The 19,820-nt window shown below is 54.7% G+C and overlaps 1 protein-coding gene and 1 long non-coding RNA gene across 2 annotated transcripts; both read left to right on the forward strand.

Moving 5' to 3' along the window:
• Positions 1–2,609: 2,609 nt before the first annotated feature.
• LOC132251476 (nicotinamide N-methyltransferase-like) lies at positions 2,610–5,015 on the forward strand. Its single transcript, XM_059731308.1, has 3 exons — positions 2,610–2,787; positions 3,956–4,154; positions 4,406–5,015. Exons 1-3 carry the CDS (start codon positions 2,643–2,645, stop codon positions 4,839–4,841), a joined length of 780 nt encoding a protein of 259 aa, XP_059587291.1. The 5' UTR covers positions 2,610–2,642; the 3' UTR covers positions 4,842–5,015.
• Positions 5,016–8,910: 3,895 nt separating this feature from the next.
• LOC132251624 (uncharacterized) lies at positions 8,911–19,315 on the forward strand. Its single transcript, XR_009463614.1, has 6 exons — positions 8,911–10,761; positions 11,068–13,219; positions 13,311–13,386; positions 14,249–17,428; positions 17,525–17,609; positions 18,211–19,315. It is a non-coding gene; the product is annotated as an uncharacterized LOC132251624 (long non-coding RNA).
• The last annotated feature ends 505 nt before the right edge of the window (positions 19,316–19,820 follow it).

A 19,820-nucleotide genomic window follows, 5' to 3' on the forward strand; every position in this document is an offset into this window, starting at 1 on the left:
ACTCGCCCCCCACACCAACTTACAAAGGATATTTGCTCATCATACCAGGGTGGGAATTGAACCCATGATTCCCACCCTCCAAGCCAGCACTCTCCCCACCAGGCTAGCAAGCTCTGGTGGTGACAACACTGTCGGCTGCACCTCTTGACCTGGTGCTGATCAGACTCTGGGACATGCAGACTGGTCTGTCTGGCCCCCAACGCGGGCAGAGCCATCTCAGGGGTTTGGAAGCAGAAATTAGCCATGGTGCCACATTTTCCCACCTTTCCCCTGACCCCCAACTTGCCCACAGCCTGGGTTGGATGCACCAATTGCATTGGCAGCTGGGAGAAGAACGGATGAAGGACCCTCGTTACCTCTGTACTGGGTGAGGAGGGCCTGTGGGTATTCTCCTGGACATAAGTATGCACAGCCAAAGTGGCAGCAAGATCCCTTCATGCAGCTGAGAGTAAAAGGAATAAAATAAAGGCTTCTGGTGAATTTTTTCCCCAAGAACAATTCCCTTCCCAACTGGTGCATGCACAAACCTGTTCTCCTCTTTGCAAGGTGCCTTCAAGCAGCAGCAGAATTGTCCTTGCCGCTCAGCTTCAGCTCCCTGCAGGGGGCTGCAATGAGGATGGAGCTCGGCTGTTCCCAGTGGGGGCAGATGACAGAACAAGGAGCAGTGGAGTTTCACATGAGCCTTTGCTGCCTCTTCGTGGCCCGAAAAGAGAAAGCACGATGAGAACTCAATAGGACGTGGCAGATTTTCCCCTCCGCCTGCAAGGGGACGTGCTGTGCTATCCCGGTCCAACTGGGAGTATTCAGCCATCTACCTATAGAGAGTGCCACAAGCCTGAAATGAGCCGAGATGGGAGCACTTGATCACTAAAGTGGGCCCATCCATCAGCACCTAAAATAAACCAGCCTGCAGTCTTGCCTGGAGATTGGAGTAACACCGGCCCCACAGCCAAATGGTCTTCTCTGTCCAAAAGGCTCTGTCCAAAATGGTCTTCTCTGCCAAAGGCTTTTGAGGACAAAGGCCCTCGGTGCTTAAAGTGCTTGCAAGCGATCCAAACTGCGAGCCTCTGGCTGCTTTACTACTTCATCCAGGAAGAGCACAGACCATCTGCAGACACTTCCTCAGCCCGACAAAGGGTATTATTTGTACCTGAAAGCTTGCAAAGAAGAGTTTTCTGATATTCTAAAAGATATCAGACTTACCCCCAAAACCTTGTCTGCCTGTGTCCTTAGACTAACGTGGCTACAACCTACACCCCTAATGACAACAAAAGCATCTCGGTGCCTTGCCCAGTCTGGGAGGCTCAGGTCCCCAATACCATGGTGGTGACAGGCACAGGGCCATGTCTCAGGATGCTCTTGGTGTGTCTGCATTTCCCCCAGATATCAGGGCATGCAGCTATCGACCCCTCAGAGGACTTTGCAGGATGTGTTACCTGTCCCAAGATCTTTGTTTGGGCCCCGCAGCTCTTCCCTCCTGATCCAAAAGCAAATGGGATTTAAAAGAAGGTTTAAAAGAAGGCGGCCAGCCTCCTGCACTTCTGCACAGTCACATAAGCAAGGGCATTCACCAGTCTCTGCTGCGGCTGAGCTCAGGTCTCGCATCCCTGTAAGCTTTAAACAAATACAGGGTGCAAGGCTGGGTGTGGAGAGGGAAGCCAAGGGGAAAGAAATGCACCGTACGTGTAAGTTCCATTTACGGAGAGCCATTTACATGGCAAGGTATGAACCAAATTCAATCCAGAACATGTTAGTGCTGGAGATGATGGTAGCAGAGATAAGCCTGATAATATTTGATGGCGAAGCTTCTCCATAAGCACCGCATTAAAAAATCAAATGCCCTCCTTCGTCTGTTATTGTGAAGGAAATGAGATGTTATTTCTAATGCTGTTTACCTAGCTGTGAGACGGCAAATGGGAGCCCTAGCAAATCGTGTTGTATTGTTTTGTTACTATCAATTACCACAAACCCAGAGACACAGGCTTGCCTGCTTCTCCCAGGCACTTCACCTCTCATGGCTACTCCTGAGCACAGGCGCTTTGCCTCCATGGGCTATTCTTGGGCACTGTATCCTACCCTATCAGACTCAGATCTCCAGGCTCCTTTGCCATGATCATTGGGCTTCTTGGGATCAACAGCCTTGGGGAGTCTCTCCGGCTCCTCTCACACATCAGATGAAGCACACGAATGCCGCAGTGAGGCATTAAGAGAGCTTTTGTGCTGCTGATGTTGATCTTTGTATGAACTTGCTCTCTCTCCTTGCTGCTCTCATGTCCATGATGGAGAATTTGGCCAAGGGTCAGAAGTCCCTTGCTGTGCATATACATATACATATGCTGTGATGCTGCAGAGGGGGCAGCTAACGGGATGGCCTTGAGCCATTAACTATTCACATCACTCTGCGACCGCTGCAACCCCGGGGTGTCCTCCCCCTTGGGCTCAAAGGGCAAGTGGGGATTGTTAACAGCCGGCTGCAGCCCTAAAGTGACCCTTTGAGGTTTAGACAAGCTACAAGCAGCTTTTCAGTGTCAAGGGCACAAAGGGGTTAAAAGGCTGAGTGTAGATGGGATGATACAAGCCCCAAGAAGAGACTCAGGCAAGAATAGAGCAAAGCCAGGGAAGAGCCAGGGCAGAGCAGACCCATGGCTGCCTTCACGGGAGGGGAGGTCTACAAGGCAGAGTTCGAGCCCACGGCGTACCTGGAATACTTCAAGTTCGGAGGAGGCACCTTGGGGGATGAGTTCCTCACATTTGTCCTGAAACACTACTGCAAAACCTTCACTTCTGGTAGGTCCTTCCCAAAGCCCTGGGCACTCTTGTCTTCCCTTGGCCAGACAGGGGCACGACCAGCTAGGCACTCGGAGAGGAGACGGGGTGGGAGGTTGCACTGCTCGTGCGATGTGCTTGTGGTCTGCAGTTGCTAGAGACAAGTGTCTCAGTCGTGCGACAAACAGTTCTTGGGCAGTTCACCAAGTTTGTCTTGCTGCCCACAAGCTTTTGTGCAAGTGCTTTCCCAAGGGCTTTCCAGCTACAAAGCACAGCAAAAATGCCAAGTGTTCATGCTTAGCCTCTGAACAGGGAGCAGAGCATTGGAGAGCTTCTCCCACCCTCCCCTCTCATGCACTGCCTGCAAAGAGTCGGGCACTGGACTTTACTTAGGAAAATGATGTCCCGTGTCCACACCACCACCCTCCTGTTGGACTCTAGAGCAGTTGTGTCAGCTCTCTGTGCCCCCTGCTCGTCCTCATCCCTTAAGCAAGGCATGATGTTGTGAACTCCTGCCCTGCCTAAAGTGCCTGGAGATCCGTGAGCAGAGAAGAGAGGCTATTCAGCGCCCTCGCTGTCCTGGAGCAGATGGTTATATAGCAGATTTCCCCTTCTCCTTAGACTGTTATGAAGCCATCCCTTGAACTAAAGGGTTTTGAAGGAATCGGATATGGGGAAGTAAGTGGGATATGCCTGTGGGATTGCAAGTGCAGCTCTGCCCAGACACACACCGCTGCTTTATTAATATCAGGTGTTGTAAGCCCAGAGGCAGGCAGGGTTAACCTAGAGACTGGCCTCTCTCATAGCATTTGCAAAGGGGGTTGCAAGAGTCAGGGTGCAGCGATGGGATTGGAGGCACTTGGTTTTATGAAATAATGCTGAATAAAAATGCTCACCTAGGTGCAAAAGAAATCATGTTTTTGGGTATGGTTTATGAACGGAAAGAGGCTGAGTGCAGGGGGAGCAGGGAGGAGAAACTGCTAAAACTCAAGCACTGTGGTGCCTTGTTTTGGCTCTTTATCAGTTAATTTCTGCAGCCCCTGGAAAGGAAGGAGCACCCGTAAAGCAGAGCAAGAACCAGGAAAGGCTGCAGCTTTAGCGGGGCTGCTTGTCCCCTGCCTCTGCTGGAGGGCATGCAGCATGGGGAAGAGGTGATGATCATCTTGAACCATTCTTTAACCCCAACCAGGTGCTGTGACAGGCCACACCCTGATTGATATTGGCAGTGGACCCACCATTTACCAGCTGCTTTCTGCCTGCGAGTCATTTAAGGAGATCATTGCTTCAGATTATATAGATCAAAATTGCCAGGAGCTGCTGAAGAACGAGCCCGGAGCATTTGACTGGACTCCGGTGGTGCAGCACATGTGTGAGCTGGAGGGAGACAGGTACCGAACTGCCATCGAAATCCCGTGGGTTTAAGCCTGCCTGTGAGAATCCACCCAAATTTCAGGGAGGGTGGGGCAAAATGGCTTTCAAAGCTCCCCCCTTTATTAAATCCTTCTCCAAGGGAATGGAAATCAGAGACACAAAACCCACGTGCCCATTTCTCAGATCTGTATCCCAGGGGAGGCATTTAAAACACACCAAAATAGATAACCTCTTGCTTTCCTCTCTCTCTTTCCTCTTCTCTCTTTAGGAACAAATGGGCTGAGAAAGAGGGGAAGTTACAAGGAGCCATCAAACGCATCCTAAAATGTGATGTCCACAAAAGCAACCCCTTGGATCCCGTTGTCCTGCCTCCGGCCGACTGCCTGGTCTCATCGCTGTGCTTGGAAGCTGCCTGCAAAGACCACAGCTCGTACCGCGCCGCTCTGAGGAACATCAGCTCTCTGCTAAAGCCAGGGGGGCATTTGGTGCTGAGCGGAGATTTGGGCACCAGTTTCTACATGGTCGGTCCCAAAAAGTTCTTCTGTTTGGTTCTGACAGAGGAATTTTTGAGGGGGGCGCCTAGTGCAACTGGCTTTGCCATCCAGGAGTTTGACGTCCTCTCCAGGGACGACAACACCACGCAGGAAATCTGCCATTTCTCTGGGATGTACTTCATTGTCGCCCGCAAAGAGAAAGCGATTTAAGTCCCTTGGAGAATAAGTGGGACACAAAAGGATCCCTCTAAAACAGAAATTAAATTAATTAAAAAGCTACATTATGCCCAAGATGATGTATATATTCCTGCTTAAAATGTGTTTCACCCTTTCCTGTGAAAATACAAACATCTCCTTAAAAAATGAGAAATTGCAGCATTTGCATGCGAATGGAAGTCCTCACTAGGCAGGAGAGGAGCGCAGACTCTCAGGTGTGATGCTAGTGTCTTCTGACCCTGAACAACAGGAGCAACGTGAAAACTGCCTTGAGAGTGGCCAGGGTGTTGCTTCCACATGTACTAATCATGGATTGCTTATGCCAGTCCAGATCTTTTCAGGCCCTGGGTTCCTCAAGCTCTTGACAAACCTTTCACCACGTCTGGAAGGGCACTGTATATGGGCACCCAAGATGTGCCCTGTGGTTTTCGGTCCAATGCCTGGTCTGTCTGATCCCAGTCTTTGATAATAGGAGGCACCAATGCCAGGAAAGGGACAGGAAGTGGGTTGTGGGTCGGATGGTATTTGTTGTTTCTTGTGGAGAGTGATTTGCCCTCTGATCTGCATTGAAAACAATCAAATCATCAATTAGGTCATCTTCTTAGAACTAATTACACCTGCCTGAAACACAATAGTCCGCTTTAACTCTTGCATAGAAAATACACGTATTCAGTATAACATGCAAACTACTTCTGCATGGGGTTCTCATCTACGAATCAGTAAAACAAAACTGGAAACTTTTGCCAGTTTGGAGGAGATATTTTGCAACACCCCCTGCTTTTTTTTGCTGCTTTCTAACTCATCTAATACCAGGAGCCCTGTTTGGCATGAAGCAAACCCAGAGAAAGCTGCCAGCCCTTAGGTGCCCCCAGCACAGTCTATCTGGAGCCGAGCTATAGCGCTGTTTGCTGTCCCAGCGGGCAGTTCCCATGCCACTTCACCAATGTATCTCACCCACCCAATGCAACCCATCCCATCGCACAGGGCACAGTTTCTTCTCCGTCCTGTTCTGAAGCCTGTGATACATCAAGAAAAATGCCGTCACGTGTTAACTACCAAGTGCCTACTTCACAGGCATCCCTAGGCAGCTCAGAGACTTCTGCATCTCCCTCCTGGTTTAGTGAGTTGCACTCCTACAGCCAAAATGAATCCCTCTCCTGCTGACTTTGCTTCACTTTGCTGCCATGAAAAGTTACTCATGAGGATGATAAAACACAGGGAGCGATGCCCACAGTTACTCACAAGGATGATAAAAGCAGGGAACGATGCCCTGTCCTACAGTCCTCTGCTGCGGTGCTGGAAGAGGGATGAGTTTTGACAAGTATTCAGCAATCCCACGTGTCACTGCTTTCCTGACCCTCACAGGCATCTGTAGGCCACTTCCATCCTCCAACACCCCCCAGCAATAGCTCGCAGCCCCAGCACGCTGTTATAGTAACACTCGTCCCATAGCCTCTGTATCCAGTCCTTAAGAAAGTTGCTGAAGCAGTTTTACAAGGGAATCACTTGTGAATACTGTGTCCAGTTTTGGGACTCCCGCTGCAGAAAGGATGTGGACAAGTTGGAGAGAGTCCAGTGATGGGCAACAAAAATGGTTGGAGGGCTAAGGAACATGATTTGAGAGGAGAGGCTAAGGGTTATTTAGTCTGAAGAAGAGAAGACCGAGAGGGGATTTGATAGCAACCTTCAGCTCCCTGCTGGGGGGTTGCAAAGAGATGGAGCTGAACTGTTCTCATTTGGGACATATGACAGGACAAGGAGCAACGGGCTCCAGTTGCAGCAAGGGAAGTTGAGGTTGGATATTAGGAAAAACTCTCTCACTAGGAGGGTGATGAAGCACTGGAGCAGTTTACCCAGAGAGGGGGTTGAGTATCCATCCTTGGAGGTGTTAAAACCCAGCTTGACAAAGCCTTGGCTGGGATGATGTAGTTGGGGAGGGTCGTGCTTTGAGCAGGGGTTGGACTGGCTGTGACCTCCTGAGCTCCCTTCCAACCCTCGGTTTCTATGACTGTATAGCTCCGAAATACACTGTCTCAGTCCATTTTCCCCCTTAAGAAAACCCAAACTTGCAAGCAATCTATCCAGTGGGTGTATCTAGGATTGTCAGAACAGTCACCACAGCTTCGAGGGCAAAGAAAGCCCGAGACCTCCCCAGCGCGTGCCTGGCAGCTTCAGCTCTGGGTTTATCACCTCTGGTCTCTGCAAGCCTCTCAGTCCGAGAGCTCCAGCATGAGAGCAGCAGGGCGAGGACTGCAATCTGGCAGCATAGGAAAGGGTTACAACAGTGGACGGGGAAGTTAGCAGTACAGCTGACCCAGAGGGCGGGACCCAAAATTATTGCATGTGCAAGGTGGAGGCTCCATCTAGCTTCAGGGAGGGAGAAGTTTATCAGATGGATTTCAACCCCGGGATCTACCTGGAAACATACTACAGCCTCGGTGCAAGTCACTGCAAAGGAAACAAGATCCTGACACTCGACCTGAGAAGCCTGTGTGAGATGTTCGCTTGAAGTGAGTGTCACACAGCACACTGCATTGTGGTGGTTCAGGTTCATTAATGCGCCTTAGATACTGTGCATTTATTTTAGTACTTTCTTAATAAAGTACTAACTAAATGCACTAAAGGTACAGTGCAGTAGCACTGGCACATAGTTATTTAGTGACACTAACTGCACGTTACCTGAATAAGACTGCACATAAATAGCATGTTTTTTGCCATGACAAGCTACTGCACAGTATTATTAGGCTAATGTGCAATAAGTGTCTTGTGTAGACACACTTGGGAAGTGCCAAGGCATGTCTAGGGGCCTGGAAATACCCCCCCGCCCCCATCTTGGTAGCAACAGCTGTGGGGCCAGGACAGGTCACCGTGCATCGCACTACCAGCACAAGGACGAGCGTTGCTGAGTGCTGACACCAGCTCGAATCCATGTCTGCTCTGCATCACACCTGGGAAATGCTCTCGGGCGGGCCACTTTGTTCAAAAATTACCTTTTGCTTTTCAATAAAGTGGAGATGGAAACCTCCGCCAGCTTGAAAGGGTTATTAGTGCTCCCTACCCGCTTTGGGGGGTGGGTGGGGGGGGAGTGTCCTGCAGCGTCGGTGGGGTCAGTGGAGGAGCCAGCTTCCAGAAACGAGAACTTTGCTAGTGATGTTCCCTTCATTATTAAAGAAAGGAAAGGGGAGGGCCTTTCATTATTAAAGAAAGCCCTGGTCCCAGGGTGCAGTGTCCCAGCGCTGTGCTTGCCCCTTCCCGCCAGTCTCAGCCCCGCAGGTGCCTGCGTGAGGGGCGCGGAGGGGCAGCCCAGCCCGGGTCCCCTCAGGAGCCTCTGCCGCCTGGAAACGTGCGCCGATTGGCTGGGAGGGATGCCGTTCTGTGCGCCGATTGGTCCGCCTGCGATCCTTCGCGGTCCCATAGCGCGGGCAGGGCTGAGGCAGCGGGGCCGGGCCGGGGGGTGGGGGGGGCTCTCCGGCCCGCAACATTTGCACGGAATCCCCCCCCACCCCCCCCTCACCGCCTTGTTTAAAAATAGAAAAAAAGCGGGAAAAAAGCAGTGAAAACCCGCGGTGCGGGAAGAGCGGGAAGAACCCGCGGGGTTGCTCCGCACAGGCGCGTTGTGGAGAGGAGCGGGGCGGGAGTGGCGGGAAACTGGAACCGGCGGCGGTGCGTGGCAATGAGTGCGCTAGAGCAGCGCGGCCGTGCCCGCAAGCAGAGGGGATCCATGCGGGTAGTTACAGATGATGTGTGTGTCCATGCATGTTAACACGCCTCAAGACCGGTAGCCCGGCAGGAAGCACGGCAAACCCCAGCAAAGCCCGCTTCGCGCCGGGCGCCTCAGCCAGCGTGCAAAGCCAGACACCACGTGACGCCGCGCAGAGCCCGCCAGACCGCGCACGTGGCAGGCATGCCGCGGCCTCGTGAGCTGCAGCAAAACGGCACGGGCTGATTGGCTGGGGCGTGTCCCTCCCCGCCAATCAGGAGACGGCAGGAGGAAAGTTTCCCCCCACGTGCCCCAGAGACAAGGTGCCGAAGTATCGCTGAGGGGGACTGACCCCCTCCGTCGAGGTTTCCTATTGGTCCCCCATCAGGGGCGGGGCCTCCAGAAAGAATAAAAGTCCGCGTGCCGCGCACACGGGCGGACTCGGTGACGGACGGCGGCGGAGGGCAGAGAAGAGCTGGTAGAGCTGGCCAGCGGGGGGAGCGGTAACCCCAGAAGCGCCCTGAAGCGGCAGCGGCGTCTGCCTCACCGCGGCACGAGGAGGGCTGAGAAGAGCTGGTAGAGCTGGCCAGCGGGGGGAGCCGTAACCCCAGAAGCGCCCTGAAGCGGCAGCGGCGCCTGCCTCACCGCGGCACGAGGAGGGCTGAGAAGAGCTGGTAGAGCTGGCCAGCGGGGGGGAGCCGTAACCCCAGAAGCGCCCTGAAGCGGCAGCGACGCCTGCCTCACCGCGGCACGAGGAGGGCGGAGAACAGCTGGCCTGCGGCGGGGAGCGCTAACCCCGGAAGACCTGAAGAGGCGGCGGCGCCCCGAGGAGGTGAGGCGGAGCCCCCTGCCCGCTCTGTGCCGGGGTGGGCGGGGCGGGGGCGGGGCACGTGGGCTGCAGCTGGGGACCTACGGCCCCTCTGCAGGCCCAGGGTTGTGAAAGGCTGTGGGGAGTGACGTCCCGAGCCACGTGGGTGCTGCGTGGCTCGTAGCACCTGTCAAGCACCGGTGACCCGCGGGGTGGGCAGCGGCCGGGCTTGCACGCGTCCGGTCCTTCCCTGAAGGCACCATTTGGGGGCAGTGGGCGAGGTCCCCGGGCCTCGGCCGCAGCTTTGCCTTAAGGTGTCATTCAGGGGGGCGGAGGCTCAGGTCCGTAGCCAGCTCCACTGCCCCCTTAACGTGTCATTGGGGGGCGGCAGGCAGGGCTGGTTTGTCTCTGCCCGCGGTCCTCTCTTAAGGCATGGTTTGGGTCCGCGGTGGGGAGGGCCGGAGGGCCCCCGCAGTCCTCCCTTAGGGTGTCGTTTGTGGGGGGCAGCGGCAAGGTCCGTAGGCCCCCGCTGCCCTCCCTTAAGATACCATTCGGGTTGGCAGTGGGTCTGGTCTGAACCCCTGTAGTTCTCATTTCCTGCCTTTGGGGGGGGGCAGCGGGCCAGGTCTGTCGGGCTTGGCCCGCGGCCCCTTCTTAAGGCATCACTTGGGGCTGCAGTGGGCGAGGGCCTGGAGGTCGCTGCTGTCTGCTCTCGGGGTCATCTTGCCGAGCTGCGGTGTGGTGCTGCCCTGCTCGCAAACGGGTCAAGCACTGACAGTCTTTCACACCCCCAAGCCCGAGCTACGGTGTGGTGCTGCCTAGCTCTGTGGGCGGTCAAGCACTGGTGGTCACTTGAGGGGGCTTGTGCCCTCTCAAGGCCATCCCATGGGGAAGCACGAGCACAGGGGGTGCCGCCGAAGAAAACCAGCAAAGAAGACAGCGCAAAAGCAGGTGTGAGGCTGCCTGCTATTTAATGGACTAATAAAATTGATCTGCCAGGCACCTGGTTGGTGTCTGGTGCCTTTCATCTCCAAGTTCATTCTTCCCCGCTGCGCTGTTTCTCTCATCTCCTTTCCTGTTACTTCACATCCAAGTTTCCCCGCCCGCTGCCCCCTTTAATTTCTGCAGTGGTTCCCTTGTAACCACTGTGTGTGTCCTGAGCGTGTGCTGAGCGTGTCCGAGCTGGTCGTCCAGGATGCTGAATCCCTTGCTGAAAAGGGATTGATGGAAGACATCGCTTGCCTGGACCGGCCACCTGAGGCTGCAGCCCCGAATCCCGCGAGACCGGTCCCCTTTGAGGGTCGATGTGCATCGCCCCAGGAAGGACAAGCAGATGGGATGGCAGGCGAGCAGCAGCGAGCTGACCAGGAGGGAGGAAGGCCAGGCCAGCCAAACAGGAGATAAAGGTAAGAGAAATTGGACATGGGGAGTGTCCACCCCATGGGTTTCATTGCTAAGTTGCACACCTGGGATTTGGAAGGTTTGGGGTGGGATTTCCCGTGCCCCTAGTCTGGGAGCAAGGTTCAGGTACCCTGCCTTTACTGCTTGTCTGAGGCTACTTTCTGAGGTTGGCCAGAGGTATTGTATTGCCTGTGCATTATGGGGGAGGTTGCAAGTTTCCAGAGGATACTAAGTGCATTAAGGGTTATGGCTGCTAGATGTATGCTCTGGCTCTGTTCACTTACAGCCCGTCTGGGTCTCTGTTCTTGCAGGCCTCGGAAGAACGGGAAGGAGACGCGGATGGGGAAAGCAGCAGGGAAGAGGCGAGGTAGGAGAAAAGCCAGTCAGAGAAACAGGATGTGAAGGAAAGGGACTCTGAACAGAGTGGCATCCCTGCCTTCAGGTCTCGATCATGTCTTAGCCAAATTTGGGCTTTGTGAGCCTTTGGGCGAGCTCCCTGTAACTCAGAAACGAGTCTCTGCCCTTGATGTTGCACTTTTGCAGCAGTCAGGTGGAAGGCGGACAACCCTGTAATCGAGGTGTGTCCCCACCACCATGTTTGTGAAGGCCGTGGATCTGGTTAGTGGTCTTGCACAGCACTGCCACACCCTGTCATCAGAGTCGAGGCCAGCTGTCAGACTTGGCTGCCAATTGCACAGCAACCCGTAAGTGGGGTGCGTGCTGCTTTCTAACATGAGAAAAAATGTCTAGCGCTGGACATCCTGTAATTGGGAGTCAAAGTCCACTGCTATTCCTGGCCAGTCGGAGAGGAGCCCCTGTAAGCGGGGTGGACGTAGCCGCCTTCCACTGGCCTTAGAGAGCCGGAGCAGTTTGCAGCGTTGTGCCGCAGGGCAGCCTTGCACACCAGAGCCGAGCGTCATGGGGTGACAGCCAACTTTTTAGCCCCCAGAACTTGATGACTTTCCCGTGGTCTGGGTTGAAGTCTGTGGCCTCCTCTCCCCATGTGTCCAGGCACCTGTCCTTTTTCATGCATCTGTGTCTGACTCCACGTCTGGACCCCTGGGCCGCCCTGTAACAAGGGTGCAAGTCCCGTGCCCCTGGTGGAAGGCTAAATAGCGCAGAGCAGTGGACAGCCCTGTAAGCAGGGTCCAGCTCTCTGTCACTTTGGGGACAGTCCTGTCCTTTGCCTGGCCTGGTGGCCCCCCCTGTAAGCAGGGCTGTGGTCCTCTCCCTTTTGCCCGCCGTGGGCAGCCTGACTAGCCAGGCGGGCCGGGCCCTGTAACGAGGGCACCGGTCTCAGCCTTGTCGCCCCCTGGGAGCGGAGGAGGACTTTCAGTGTAAGGCTCGAGGTCAAGCAGTTTGCAGCACCGAGCTCCTTTCCAGCCTGGGAACACTTTTTACCCTTGTGAGAGTGTGGAGAGCGAGAGAGGAGCGCCTGGGAGCGAAAGCGTTTGTTGTTTTCTTTTTGTTGTTAAAATCGCTGCAGCGTACTTTGTTTTCTTCCTAGTGCTGGAAAAGGGGCGAGATGCGTCCTTGTAGCCTTCTTCTCCCACCTCCATACCTAGGGGGACGGATTTCCAGGCCTTTTGGTCTCGGGGAGCATTAGGCCCCCTCTCTAATACTTTTGGGCACACGGCCTCCCTGTAGTTCAGGGTACAGGCCTTAGGCCCCCTCTTTTTGGGGTCCTTTGAGCACTTGGTAGCTCTATTGCAGTTCCTGTCCTCCTTGAGACAGCCACGTGTTCCCCAGCCGAGTCCCTGGGGACGAGTGCCCTGGCACTTGGCCAGTGGTTCCTCTGCGCCCCCGACCCCGGCCTGCAGCCTGTAAGCAGGGTCCAGGCCCCCTTGCTTCTCCGGGTCGGGTCTCATCCCACTCGGTGAGGTTGGCCACAGATGATCCCCACAGACTGCAGGGAAGGTTGCAGGCTTGTGGAGGATACTGGGTGCGCTGGGACCCCTGACGCTTCGTGACCTTTCTGTAACTCAGGTCCAGGTCTCTGCTCTGCTGCTCCTGGCACCATTGAGATGGTCTCCTCTCACACCCTGTAAACAGGGTTGTGCCCCCCCAGCCTGTCTTACCTTGGGGGAGGAGGCCTCCTTCAGCCCTTTGGGCTCTGTGCCCATCATGATGGATGGCTGAAGCCATAACCTTTGTGTCCCCAGACACGAGGCTGCTTTGAGCCCTGATTGAGACCACCTGAGGCACCCGTCAGCTGGCATTCAGGGCATTACAGGTTTTCTCTGGGCTTCATGCCCCGCAGCCAGCTGTGTGCAGGGAGCACCGCCCTGTAAGCAGGGTTGCCGGTGTCTGTGGTCACCTTCATGGTGCCGTCCTAGCACTCCTGTCCAGAGTCCTGGCCCGTCGCGCTCTGCTCCTGGCTGGCCCGGATGTCGGCGGCCCACACCACAGACATGTGACGTCCCCCATCTCCACGGATAGAGGACAGATTGGCACCAGATTCAGGTATGGCTTAAAGTGGGAGAGAAGTTGCAGCCCATAGACTTGTCTTTCAACATGGCGAGTTAAATGCAGTGTCTGCCTCTGTTTACTATAGGCCCTGATAGGAGCAGCTGGAAAGATGGCGCACAAGCAGGAGTCAGCAGACAAGGAGGGAGGAAAACCATGCAAAGGTAAGGGAGTTTTGATGCAGCCCCTCTTTTTCTCTTTATTTATTTTTGGTCCCTTTGCCAAGCCATAGACCTTGGGATCGGGGGGCCTTGGAAGTCTGGTTTGTTGGCACCTTCTTAGGAGCAGGATTTGCATCTTAGCTCCTGATGTTGTCATACGCGGATAAGTTTTAGGTGGAGTACTGAGCATCTTGTAAACCAGAGGCATGTCACGTCCGCTTTGCTTTTCCAAGGCAGCAAGCTCTTTAGGACACTGGGCGTTGTGAGCTTGCTGTCGCTTGGGTTCGGCCTGGCAGCCGCAAGCGGGCAGTCGTTCCTTCCCCCACTCACTGCTGTTACCTGGGGTTTGGTTACGTCCCCAACTTGAATGCAGGTGTTTTGAATGTTTTTTTGGTCCTTTGAGGGGTTTGACTTTGCTGTCAGGGGAGTTGTAGTTTCTGCCCATTGTCCTCCACGTGTGCGGATGCTTGTTTCCTTGAACCGCACCGCCTGAGCAACCAGCGTTCGGTCAGCCTTGTGCCATGGCAGCTGGTGTTTGCGGGGGGGGGGGCGGGCACCATCCTGTAAGCAGGATTGCAGGTGCCTTGTGCTGCCAGTCTTGTGATGTGGTACGAGTTGGGCCTGTCGGCTTGTGGCCCATGGCTTTCCATTTCCAGCTGAGCTAGTCTTTGGGAGCTGAACAGGGAGAGATTCCTTCTCGCCGCGCTGTCGAACAGAAGACGGCTCCACAGGGGTGGCAGGGAAGGACCAAACAGACATTACAACTCCCTGTCTCAGTCTCTGACCCCATGCTTTACACCCAGACTGTGTTTCGGTTTCTTTGTCGGGGGTGGGTCCTTATTTCTTTTCTTTTTCCTTTTTGCAGCTGCCAGATGGACGAGCAGCGGGCGAACCACACCAGGGCGGAAAGCCAGGAAAATGGGATGCAAAGGGAAAGGACTCTGGACAGAGTGATCTCCCTGCCTTCAAGTATCAGTCATGTATTAGCCAAATTTTGGCTGCGTGAGCTCTCTGTAACGCAGTAACGAGCTTGTGCGTTTGATGCTGTTGCGCTTGTGTGGCAGTCGGGTGGAAGTGGACAACCCTGTAAGCAAGGCGTGTGTCACCACCACCTCCTTTGTACTGAGTGTGGATCTAGTCGGTCTTGCGCAGTGGGGCCGCCCTGTAAGCGGGGCCCGGGCCAGCTGCCAGACATGACTGCCAGGGGCGCAGCCTCCTGTGAGTAGGGTGCATGGTGCGTCTTACCGTGTAAGAATGACAGGCAGTTTGAATGTTCCTAGCATTGGACGTCCTGTAATTGGGAGTCAAAGTCCACTGCTGTTCCCAGCCAGTCGGAGAGGAGCCCCTGTAAGCAGGGTGGACGTAGCCTCTTTCCACTGGCGTAGGCAGCCGGAGCAGTCTGCAGCGCTGTGCTGCAGGGCAGCCTCGCATATTGGAGCCGAGTCTCGTGGGGTGACGGCAAATTCCTTAGACCCCAGACCTTGATGACCTTCCCGTGGTCTGGGTTGAAGCCTGTGGCCTCCTCTCTGATCCTTGTGTCCAGGCACCTGTCCTTTTTCATGCATCTATGCCTGGCACTCCACATCCAGACAGCTGGGCCACCCTGTAAGGAGGGTGCGAGTCCCATGTCCCTTGGTGCAGGGTTAGATTGCGCAGAGCTGTGGACCCCCCTGTAAGCAGGGTCCAGGTCTCAATGTGCCTTTGAGGGCAGCCCTGTCCTTGGTCTGGCTGTGGGCCCCGCCTGTAAGCAGGGCTGTGGGCCTTTCCCTTTTGCCCCTCTTGGGCAGTGTGGCAAGTGAGATGGACTGTGCCCTGTAAGGAGGGTGCGAGTCCCACGTTTCTTGGTGGAGGGCTAAATTGTGCAGAGCTGTGCACCACCCTGTAAACAGGGCCCAGGTCTCTATGTGCCTTTGGGCACAGCCCTGTCCTTTGCCAGGCCTGACCGCCCCCTCTGTAAGCAGGGCTGTGGGCCTTTCCCTTTTGCCTGTCTTGGGCAGTGTGGCAAGTGAGATGGACCATGCCCTGTAACGAGGGTGCGAGTCCCGTGTCTCTTGGTGGAGGGCTAGATTGCGCAGAGCAGTTGACCACCCTGTAAGCAGGGTCCAGGTCTCAATGTGCCTTTGGGGACAGCTCTGTCTTTTGGCTGGCTGTGGCCCTCCTTGTAAGCAGGGCTATGGGCCTTTCCCTTTTGCCCCTCTTGGGCAGCGTGGCTAGTCACACGGACTGTGCCCTGTAACGAGGGTACAAGTCCTGTGCATCCTGTTGCACGCCTAGGTTCTGCAGAGCTGTGGCCTGCCCTGTAAGCAGGGTTCAGGTCTCTACGTGCCTTTGGGGACAGCCCTGTCCTTTGCCCGGCCTGGCGACCCGCCCTGTAAACAGGGCTCTGGGCCTTTGCCTTTTCTCCGCCGTGGGCAGTGTGGCCAGTGAGATGGACCATGCCCTGTAACGAGGGTGCGAGTCCCGTGTCTCTTGGTGGAGGGCTAGATTGCGCAGAGCAGTGGACCACCCTGTAAGCAGGGTCCTGGTCTCAATGTGCCTTTGGGGACAGCTCTGTGTTTTGGCTGGCTGTGGCCCTCCTTGTAAGCAGGGCTATGGGCCTTTCCCTTTTGCCCCTCTTGGGCAGCGTGGCTAGTCACACGGACTGTGCCTTGTAACGAGGGTACGAGTCCTGTGCATCCTGTTGGACACTTGGGTTCTGCAGAGCTGTGGCCTGCCCTGTAAGCAGGGTCCAGGTCACAGTGTGCCTTTGGGGACAGTCCTGTCTTTTGCCAGGCCTGACGGCCCGCCCTGTAAGCAGGGCTGTGGTCCTCTCCCTTTTGCCCGCCGTGGGCAGCCTGACTAGCCAGGCGGGCCGGGCCCTGTAACGAGGGCACCGGTCTCAGCCTCGTCACCCCCTGGGAGCGGAGGAGGATTTTCAGTGTAAGGCTCGAGGTCAAGCAGTTTGCAGCATCGAGCTCCTTTCCAGCCTGGGAACACTTTTTACCCTTGTGAGAGTGTGGAGAGCGGGAGAGAGGAGCGCCTGGGAGCGAAAGCGTTTGTTATTTTCTTTTTGTTGTTAAAATCGCTGCAGCGTACTTTATTTTCTTCCCAGTGCTGGGAAAGGGGCGAGATGCGTCCTCATAGCCTTCTCCTCCCACCTCCATACCTAGGGGGACGGATTTCCAGGCCTTTTGGTCTCGGGGAGCATTAGGCCCCCTCTCTAATACTTTTGGGCACACGGCCTCCCTGTAGTTCGGGGTACAGGCCTTAGACCCCCTCTTTTTGGGGTCCTTCGGGCACTTGGTAGCTCTTGCAGTTCCTGCCCTCCTTGAGAGACAGCCACGTGTTCCCCAGCCGAGTCCCTGGGGACGAGTGCCCTGGCACTTGGCCAGCCCTTGCTCTGCGCCCCCGACCCCGGCCTGCAGCCTGTAAGCAGGGTCCAGGCCCCCTTGATTCTCCGGGTTGGGTCTCATCCCACTCGGTGAGGTTGGCCACAGATGATCCCCACAGACTGCAGGGAAGGTTGCAGGCTTGTGGAGGATACTGGGCGCGCTGGGACCCCTGAGGCTTCGTGACCTTCCTGTAACTCAGGTCCAGGTCTCTGCTCTGCTGCTCCTGGCACCATTGAGATGGTCTCCTCTGACACCCTGTAAACAGGGCTGCGCCCCCCCAGCCCCTCTGACCTTGGAGGAGGAGGCCTCTTTCAGCCCTTTGGGCTCCGTGGCAGCCATGATGGGTGGCTGAAGTCATGGGCTTTGTGTCCCCAGACACGAGGCTGCTTTGAGCCCTGATTGAGACTGCCTGATGCACCCGTCAGCTGGCATTCAGGGCTTTACAGGTTTTCTCTGGGCTTCATGCCCCGCAGCCAGCTGTGTGCAAGGAGCACCGCCCTGTAAGCAGGGTTGCCGGTGTCTGTGGTCACCTTCATGGTGCCGTCCTAGCACTTCTGTCCGGAGTCCTGGCCCGTCGCGCTCTGCTCCTGGCTGGCCCAGGTGTCGGCAGCCCAGACCACAGACGTCTGCCCTCCCCACTTTCCACGGATAGAGGACAGTGGCCACAGGTCCAGGTAAGGATAAGAGAGGGAGAGAAATAGGGGCCTGCAGACCCATCTTCCATCGTGCTGATTGACATCCTGTTTCTGTCTCCTCCTTTTTGCCTCCAGAGGAAGAAGCAGAGAAGACAACAGACAAATAGGAGTTAACGTGTAACCAGGACAGAAAACAGTGCCAGCCCACGGGGAGACAAAGGTGAGGGAGTTTGGGTAAAGACTTGGGGTATGTGAGCCATGGAAAGCTTGAAGTGCCAGGACGTCCTGGGTCTGTTGGCTTATAAGCAAGGCACAGGTCTCCTGCCCTGCTTTCTCCAAATCTTAGGCTACTTTGTGCGGTTGAGCAGAGGGGTTACCTAGGGATTGCAGGGAGGCTGCAGGAACCCCTTCACGGCAGGGCTGAAAAGAGAGAAGCTGCAGCTGCTCGATATGCACTCAGGCTGCATTGACTTCCCCCTGCACCACCAAGTGTTCCCAGCACTGCAAGGACAAAGCCTGGGACAGGGTGTGAGGTGGGAGGTAGTCAGCCAGGGAAAAGGGTGCGAAGGAAAGGGACTCTGGACACAGTGACCTCCCTGCCCTTAGCTCGCAGTCACGTAAGAGCCAAAATGTGGCTGAGGGAGCCTTGGAGCAGTGGGACCTCCCTGTAAGCAGGAAGCCGGTCGCGCACCCCGCTTCTTTCAAAAGGTCACCAAGCTCAAGAGTATAATGGGCGCCGTGAGCTACGTTCGTGTATATTTTTAGTGGTGTGTGCAGTTCGTTGCCAGCCAACTCCACTTCTGTCTTGTGTACTATTGCAGGTCCCTGAAGAGCAGCTGGAGAAGAAGGAACAGAAAGCAGGACAAGAAAGCTCAGAAACAACAAGTGTGGGTTGGTGTGGGCAGGAGGAAGAGACATACATGTTTAATGTATGCTTAGATATGTACAGATGGAGACTGTCATGTGCATCTCTACACTTTCAAACATTCAGTTAGGAGCAAGCTGCTGCACGCTTCAAGTTGCACCATGGACTCAGTCTTGGGTTGGTCCTATTTGTAGGCAGTGAGGTTGAGGCGTTGTGCGTATTTGGTTGGCCCTGATTTGTAGACAGTGAGGTTGAGGCATTGTGTGTATTTGGTTGGCCCTGATTTGTAGGCAGTGAGGTTGAGGTGTTGTGCTAGTTGCGTGTATTGATATGTGGCGGTCTAGGTTTTTGCAGGTTGCTGTTGCTAGTTTAGGAGTTGATCAAAATAGCTGTGACTGAAGGCAGTGTGTAGGGTTTTCTGGGTTGGGTTGTCAGTGTTGGTGTGGAAATGCAGGTTTGTGCTCAGTTCGGTTAGTGGCTTGGCTGTAGCTTGCTTTAGCCGTAGGCTGTGGGGCCAGTTTGAGGCTGTTTGTGGTGCAATTTGGTTGCGTCTGTAAGTTGAAGCTCCATGGGTGTTTGAAAGGGTTCATCTCCATCCCCATACATGAAGATCTCCTGTGTCCAAATGATCCTAGCGGTAGTTGGCGTGCTTAGCGTCAAACCGGATGTGCACAGTCGAACAATAAACAGTATAAAAAAGCTTTTCACCTTGTGCCTGGTGTTCTTCTACACTGAGAGGACTTGGCCATTACCCGTTCCTGTTGTGAGCTGGCTGGAGGAATAATAAACTTTTTCATTTTGTCTACTGATCTGATCTGTCTTGTTGAATAAAAATATGTCCTGTTCTGATTTTAAAATGGTAAAATAATGTGACAGGTGATGCCTAGTCACCAATTGACAACTGTAAATGCACTGTAGGAAATCAGTCCTGATTTATTTGAGAAAATAAAAAATAATGTACGGTGAAGTTGTGGTGCGTGGCTGCAATCTGTTGAAGTTCAGCTGTCCCTTGTCTCAAAAGAGAAAAAAATGGTCCCAATAAAAAGAAAATGCTCAGAAAACTGTGAGTTTCTTGGTGTTTTTTTAGTCGATTTGTTTCAGACTTTTCTCTGAATGCCTTGAGTATACGTCCTGCTCCTTATTTCTAATGGCACGGTGTGGGTGCTTTTTAATACAGAACAAAATGGGCCTGAGGATGCATCTTCAGGACCAAGGTCCAAGCTCTCCCTAAACTACCAAATAACTGGGTAGGTTTGGATTATGCTGCCCTAGGATGGTTAGGCAGAGACGCAGCTGCGAGGCAGGCACTGGGGGTGTGTAGGGCTCAGCATCCTCCACAGCTATGACCTGCAGTTGGGGCATGATCAGACCTGGCTCTGTGGGATGGGGGTGGTGCAGTATCCGTTTTGGGATGTTTCCTTAAGGACAAGAAGGGAGTGAGGCAAGGAGCAGGTCAGTGCTGTTACCTTCAAAAACTGCTTCTGCACCGTGCCCCAGAACTGGATGCACGGGGTATTGAAGGGGTGATAGTTTAACAGGGTGCTGCGCCCCCTTTTAGGACCACTG

Source organism: Alligator mississippiensis, chromosome 7, assembly GCF_030867095.1.
Source record: "Alligator mississippiensis isolate rAllMis1 chromosome 7, rAllMis1, whole genome shotgun sequence".
NCBI lineage: Eukaryota > Metazoa > Chordata > Crocodylia > Alligatoridae > Alligator > Alligator mississippiensis.